Source organism: Barbus barbus (assembly GCF_936440315.1).
Source record: "Barbus barbus genome assembly, chromosome: 14".
In the NCBI taxonomy this organism is placed as follows: Eukaryota; Metazoa; Chordata; class Actinopteri; order Cypriniformes; family Cyprinidae; genus Barbus; species Barbus barbus.
The window spans coordinates 10,025,681-10,033,174 of NC_136742.1; the positions used below are offsets into that span (position 1 = coordinate 10,025,681).

General features: G+C 33.9%; 1 protein-coding gene across 1 annotated transcript; it reads left to right on the forward strand.

Annotated features, from left to right (window-relative positions):
* Nucleotides 1-948: 948 nt before the first annotated feature.
* brms1lb (BRMS1 like transcriptional repressor b) lies at nucleotides 949-6,697 on the forward strand. The gene is made up of 10 exons (XM_079432910.1): nucleotides 949-1,183; nucleotides 1,267-1,357; nucleotides 1,723-1,850; nucleotides 2,954-3,033; nucleotides 3,172-3,268; nucleotides 3,359-3,448; nucleotides 3,553-3,617; nucleotides 3,919-3,958; nucleotides 5,167-5,293; nucleotides 5,529-6,697. The coding sequence occupies exons 1-10, from the start codon at nucleotides 1,048-1,050 to the stop codon at nucleotides 5,644-5,646; spliced, it is 972 nt and encodes a 323-aa protein (XP_079289036.1). The 5' UTR covers nucleotides 949-1,047; the 3' UTR covers nucleotides 5,647-6,697.
* Nucleotides 6,698-7,494: the final 797 nt, after the last annotated feature.

The window sequence follows — 7,494 nt, forward strand, 5'->3', positions numbered from 1 at the left end:
TGAATGAATTGTGAATGTAATACGTTTGCAGACAGGGCCCTCTGTTGGTTGACAGTCAAGTTAGAGGGCGCTGTTTTCCATTTAACCGCATTCACAACTCGGGGCTCTTGACTAAAAGCCTTATTTTTCCAGATATGTCCTGTCTGGGATTTCTCAATTGCCTAAAATATCCGAGTTTTGGCTTTGTTTTGCTATTGACTTGTACTCTACAGTCCTCATACTATGTAGTACGCATTCGTATTGCTGCTCTCGTGGGCCACGATTGGTCGATTATGTACAATGCCTGCACTCTATTGGTCAAACTGCAAGTATTAAAACAATAACAAAGCAAATCAAACCCGGACATTTTCAGCAATTTAGAAATCCTGCCTAGGACATTTTAAACTACATTTGTTTTAAGTTTTATGTTATCATTATTTGACTCTCTAACTCTAATTCTATTTTATCTGTTTTCTTTTATATATATATATATATATATATATATATATATATATATATATATATATATATAAACATGACCCTTTAAGACTTGCACTCTATTTGTTTTCTAACTGCTTGTTTTCTAAAAAACAACAATAAAAAAGACCTCTAACACTATTTTCAATATTCTTTTTCTATATCTGTTTTCTTAAAATAAAAAATAAAATAAAAACTACGTATACTGCGTTAGGCTAACTGAGGCTTGTCATAGCCCTTGCTTATTATTGCTCTTTTGTTGATTCTGAATAAAAGCGTGAATGTAAATGCATAAATCTACTAACGCATTGTCGCCTGGCAGAAAATAACACGGATATCTATAAAAGTATTTGCGTGTGATGCTTTAGAAATTTTGGTAGGCCCATGCAAAATACTCAAATTAAAGTACTACAGATCCCATCATGCAGCGGGTTATGTGTAAACAGAATCTGACCAATGAACTTACAGGTTTAATGAAGTCACGTGTCTAGCAGCCTGATGATTGGTCATCCACGAATCCATGTTTGAAACGTGCTTTTCTTCGCCGGCCGGTGGTGTCGTCTTCGTCTCGGTGGGTTGTTTACTGTAAGGATGCCAGTTCACCCGCGTGATAGAAAAGAGAATAACCACGAAGAAATGGACGTGGACTATCCCGAACAAGAGGCCAGCAGCTCCGACGAAGAGGACTCTGTGAGCTCGACCGCGTCTGAGGATGGAGACACTTCAGGTAACCTTAACATTACTCCGCGAGAAAAACAAAAACAGCCTTTGTTGTGTGTCGGAGAGTAATAAATGCTGATGTTCCTGCAGACATGGATGATGAAGACTGTGAAAGAAGGCGAATGGAGTGTTTAGATGAGATGACAAATCTTGAGAAGCAGTTCACAGACCTGAAGGACCAGTAAGTGATTTCAAGAAAACCTGCACAAAACCAGTCTCAAGTAGCACGAGTATATTTGTAGCAATTGCCAACAATACATTGCATTGTCAAAAATCATTAGGATATTAAGATCATGATGATATTTTGTGAATATCCTGTCGTCAATATATAAAAACCTTAATATGCATTGCTAAGAACTTCATTTGGACAACTTTAAATGCGATTTTCTCAATATTTAGATTTGATTCCAGATTTTCAAATAGTTGTAAATCGGCCAAACCTATCCTAACAAACCATGCATCAATGGAAAGCTTATTTATTCAGCTTTCAGGTGATGTAAAATGGTTTTGTGGTCACATATTTTCTGTTATAATACCTCTCTTTAGGTTGTATAAAGAGAGGCTGAGTCAGGTGGATCTTAAATTGCAAGAAGTGATAGCTGGAAGTGCTCCGGAGTACCTCGAACCCCTGGCCACCCTTCAGGAGAACATGCAGATCCGAACCAAAGTCGCAGGTCAGCTCCAGACAAACATACTGTTTGTGTAAAGCCAAGTATTTAAACTCTGTAGTTTACAGGAATTCAGTCGTTCGTGTTTGTTTGTTATATTATACTGTAAAGCAGTGGCCAGGAGTATTGCATATAAAGCTTGGCCTATAGCATGTACTGTAGTATCATATTAATATATTTAGATGCTGTCATAATGCTTAGATTAAACATTAGACTATATTTTGCATCTGCATCTAACATATAACCTTGGTTTACTGGTTGGTAAATGGTTGGGTTTTGTAAGATGTTTTTGAAAGTCTCATCAAGGCTGTATTTGTTTGATCAAAAATACAGTAATATTGTAAAATATTATTACAATTTCCAACAGATTTTTAAATTTACAAATGTAATTATTCCTGTAATGTGAATCTGATTTTCCTTCATAAAACGTTCAGAAATTATTATAATTTGCTCATTTGAAATTATCAAAAGAAAAACAGTTGTGCTGCTTAATGTTTTTGTGGGTTTTTTTTTTTCAGGAGTTCAAAAGAATATAATTTATTTAATCTAATAATTATATGTTATAATAATAATAATGATATAAATAAAATGTATAGCTGAAAAAACTATAATAATGTAATTATTAATCTTTTGCAATATCATAAGTGTGTTTACGGTCACTTTTGACCAATTGGATGCATACTTGCTATATAAAAGTATACATTTCTTTAAAAACAACTTATATTTCCATTTTTCACAAATAAATGAATCAAATATAAAAAATAATTGACCTAGTAATAATAATAGTAAATGTTTACAAATTAGACATAACAAAAAATTAAAAGAATAAGCCTAATAATAATAAGAAGAATATTTATAATAATAATATAATATGAGACAAAAATGTTGCAAACATTGTGTCAAAGACCCATGCTATAAAGACAAATAAATCCGGGTGTTAATAGCCTATTTATAGCAGAGCTTTGTTTTAGCCCCAGCACACAGTGGTGCATTTTAGCACGTGTATATTATGATTACTTCCTCTTTCTACATTCTTCAGTTTGTTTGTCTGGTTTTCTGATGGTATTGTGATAGCTTTAGTCACTTTTTGCTCATATGCATTATTTCAGGGATCTATCGTGAGCTCTGCTTGGAATCTGTTAGAAACAAATACGACTGTGAGATGCAAGCAGCCAGCCAGCACTGGGAGGTAAAAAAGAGCCCAGGACAACATCTGTGGTGGCCCCACACTTTATTCATATTTACACACAGTCTCCTCCTGCTTAAAGACTGCCCTGATCACTGAGGTTTAATCTTAATATACAACATTCATGATGTGTTTCCACAGAGTGAGAAGCTCCTGCTTTTTGACACAGTTCAAAGTGAACTGGAAGAGAAGATCAGACGACTGGAGGAGGACAGACACAGTATAGATATAACTTCAGGTAAAATACAGATGGTAACTTGTACTGTGTAAACTGTAGATTTAAATATTTGATTCATTTATGTAATTAATTGATGTGCTCTTGCACCAGAACTGTGGAATGATGGTCTGCAGTCTAGGAAGAATAAAAAGAAGGATCCCCTCAGTCCTGGAAAGAAGAAGAAGCCTGTCGTTGTGTCAGATATCCTTTATATAGTAGCTAGTGCTGCACATCTGAAGTCATCTGCGAGTGTGTTTATGGCTGCTGCCTTATTGCTGTAACATTGGTTTCCTGAGCCGTCCTACGACCATACATTGTTTACATGTTGCAAGACCTGGATATACTTGAAGACTGGACTGCCATAAGAAAGGTTATTTCACTTCAACTGTTTATTTATTTAGATTTCTTACAGTTTTTACATGTTAAAAATCTTAAAATATAAAATAATAGTAATAATAATAAATGACTGCAAATTAGACATTATTGATATAAGCAAAAAAGTTGAAGATCATTGCTATAAAGACAAATCCTGATGTATCCTGTAAAAACTCATATATATTTTTGCAGGTGTCCATTTATATTTGTTTACATTTTTATTCATTCATTTATTTAAATATTTGAAAGTGAGCTATTAGTTTTCTACCATTAATAAACTACTTGGTTTTCCATAGGCAATGGCTTCAATGGGTCCTCATAGAGTAAAAGTAGATGGTAAGTAGGCCTGTCGCAATAATCAATATATCGCTTTTCGCACAAAATATGTACGTGACCTCAATCATTTTTGGTGACGCAATATATTGCCCATTATATTTACATAAAAATGAATGTCATCGTGTTTTTTGCATTCCACTTGCGCCTATGTCTTTTGCAGCTTCTCGTACATAACGTGTAGTCATGAGGTGCTAGTTCAAATATAAAAAGTGCTTCTTCAAAAAAAAGTTGAATCTGCAGATATGGCCTTGTTTAGGGATCTGTGCCTTTGTGCATACAGACATCTGACTGCTAAGAAGTGATTGTGTTTTTCAGCAATAGTGTGCACCCTTAATTTACAGAGAAAAGAAGGCCAGGGAAACATTTCTTTGTGCATTTTTCTACTTGTTACTTTGCACTTTTTGTGAGAAAATGTTTATTCAGTTTTTTAAGGTATCTAATATTTTGATACTCAATTTCCATGTTCCAAAATATTTTTAAGAATTGAAGGTTTGTTGTCATTTTGAAAGTGTTTAGGCCTTCTTGCATTATTATGCTGTGATATTATGATTATATGTGACCCTGGACCATAAACCCAGTCATAAGTGTCCATTTTTTGAAAGATAAATGAATAAATAAGCTTTTCACTGATGTATGGTTTGTTAGGATCGGACAATATTTGGCTGAGATATAATTTGAAAATCTGGAATCTGAGGGTGCAAAAAAATCAAAATATTGAAAAAATCGCCTTTAAAGTTTTCAAATGAAGTTCTTAGCAATGCATATTAATAATCAAAAATTTAGTTTTTATATATTTATGGTAGGACATTTTCAAAATATCTTCATGGAACATGATCTTTACTTAATATCCTGATGATTTTTGGCATAAAAGAAAAAATGGATAATTTTGACCCATACAATGTATTTTTGGCTATTGCTACAAATATACCCCAGCGACCTAAGACTGGTTTTGTGCTCCAGGGTCATATTCAGTGGCATAAAATGGTCTTAAAATGACAATAATATTGCTTATCGCAATTATTTCTGGGGCAATATATCGCACAACAAAAAGTTGTTATCGTGACAGGCCTAAGGGTAAGAAGGATTTTGAGCATAGTTTTTATATTTTTGCTTGTCAAACTCTGTATCAGCCTGTGTAGACTGTAAAGACAGCCTTAAGGGAGTTGTGGAAAAGCATTTGAGGTCTCTGAACTGTATGTGTGTCTCAGCTCCTTTGAAACCAGAACGACACCATCATGTTGCCCGATCAGAAGATGGACACCTGTTCTATGACAACAAATGGTACAGCCGGGGTCAGGCCATATGCATCAACAGGAAGGACGAACACCCCACCAGGTGTGTGTGTGTGTGTGTGTTTACACATATGGGTGATTCAGCAACTTTAATTTATCTTTTAAATTGCTTTAAAAAAAAAAGAAATCTAGAGTATTTTTAAATTAATGCTTTTATTCATCAAGGACACATTTTTTCCATGAATTTTTTCCCATCGTTTTTTACTTTCTCCAAATAAAGCTGGCCAACTGTTTCCAACATTCATAATAATAATAACACAATTTTTTATTTCCTCCAGTGCCACGATAACCACTATTAACCACGATGAGGTTTGGTACAAACGTCTGGATGGCAGCAAATCAAAGCTTTACATCTCTCAGCTCCAGAAAGGCAAATACACAATAAAACACTCATAAAGATCCTCGTTTCACTGGTACCACACCGTTCTCTGTTTGTCACCATATCGACTCGTTCATGCTGGATGGACTTGGTCTTACATGCATGTATCACATGTTTGCACTTCCTGAGTTCGAGCTGCTAAACAAATACCTGGTTGCCAAGGAAAAGTGAAAGTGTGTGTCTGCCTTGATGACAAGGATGAGCCAGTAAAGCCTTGCTCAAAGCAGAAGAGCAGTGAAGCCCAACTTATTGGTATTGCTGATACTGAACACATGACAATTTCCATGCCTTTATGAAATACAGAGTTTGATTTCTGGAGCATGTCTCAGTACTGTTCTGCAATGAGTTAGTGCCATGTGTCCTGTTCTGTCTGTGAGATGCATAATGTTTTAAACAACAGAACAGTCCACGAAGTGTTATTTTTCTACTTGTTCTAAAATATAATCGACAATAACTTGTGAATTTACTCTAAAAGTCTATAAAATGCATATAGCAGTATTTAGGAGAATGTCTTAGTTTAGTATTAAAGTAACAGGGCTCGTGCAAGTCATGTATTTGTTTTGTAATGATTATTATTTTCTGTTAAACCAATCAAATGTAGCATATTCTGAGCCTTTGATCAAATATATGATTCATGTCTGGCTGTATTTCTGTTAAATATTGTATTTTTTGATTGCCCCCCAAAAAAATAGTGAAAATCTCTGAATGATGTTGTATTTATCAAATGTTCACATACATTTTACAGTGTTTTAGCACTTTAGAGTGGTTTGTACTTGTGTGTCGAGTTGCATGATTTGACTTATTTCATTTGTTTTTTTTAATTACGGATTTCAAAAATGCTTTATTTGATGCGAAACCAAACACTACACCGATCCTGACAAAAGAACCATGTCTTCCAGATGTCACAGAGCCACAAAGGTCCAAAACGTGGCTATTATATGACCATTTTTGTAGCAAATAAAGAGCTCTGACTGGACTGTGAATTCACAGAATGTAATTATATTGTTTAATAAATAACAGTTCACAGTGGAAATGTCATATTCTGTTATAAAGGTGATATTGCATGGCATTGTATTGTGTTTGTATTTAGCCTACTTGATGGGAGCATTAGGAATAATATTTCCCAATCTTCCTTTGCAAACACCAAATCAGAAATGTGTTCCTTTTAATTTGTTCAGGATATCATTCAACATTAAAATCAGGGTTATTATAGTTAAACCATAACTAAATATTCACTGAAATAAAATAAAATATACAAAGACAAACATTTGATTTCAGACAGTTGCCAAGGTAACACTTGTCATGTTAACTAAAACTGAAAATTTATAAAAAAAACTATATTGCCATATTTTAAAATTGAGAGAAAAGTCTACTTTAAATTGTTATTTAAAAAACACAATAGTATCTCAGCGATACTGATATTACAAAAAAAAAAAACATTACTCAAAAACAATACTATACTTAAACAGACTAATATAGCTCACCTAAAAAAGAAAATTGTCTGAAGAACACTGGGAACAAAACAGCATGGCCCACTGACACACACACACACACAATCACTGAGAAATTAATTAATTAGAATAACATTCTTTTATGTTTAAAATAAGAACGAAAGTCAAGAAGGACGAGTGAATGACAGAATTTTCATTTTATGGGCATCTTGACGTGCAGAATTAATTTCTACAATCTGAATTCTCACGTAAATGATCTTTTCTTCTTTGGGACATTTATAGATTTATGAATGAAATCTCCAAAGAGATATTCCTTCTGATCAAGTGAAAATTCATGAGGCCTATATATTTTCCTTAAAAACTTAAAATGATGATATTAGCCATGATTAGTCACTTTAACCAGTCCTAATCAAT

What these genes read in the sequence shown, in the direction of transcription:
- brms1lb (XM_079432910.1), top strand. Translation starts at nt 1,048, where the DNA reads ATGCCAGTTCACCCGCGTGATAGAAAAGAGAATAACCACGAAGAAATG. An exon ending in CAGTATAGATATAACTTCAG is followed by an intron (nt 3,269 to 3,358) that starts GTAAAATACAGA and finishes CTCTTGCACCAG; the next exon opens with AACTGTGGAATGATGGTCTG. An exon ending in TCATAGAGTAAAAGTAGATG is followed by an intron (nt 3,959 to 5,166) that starts GTAAGTAGGCCT and finishes TGTGTGTCTCAG; the next exon opens with CTCCTTTGAAACCAGAACGA.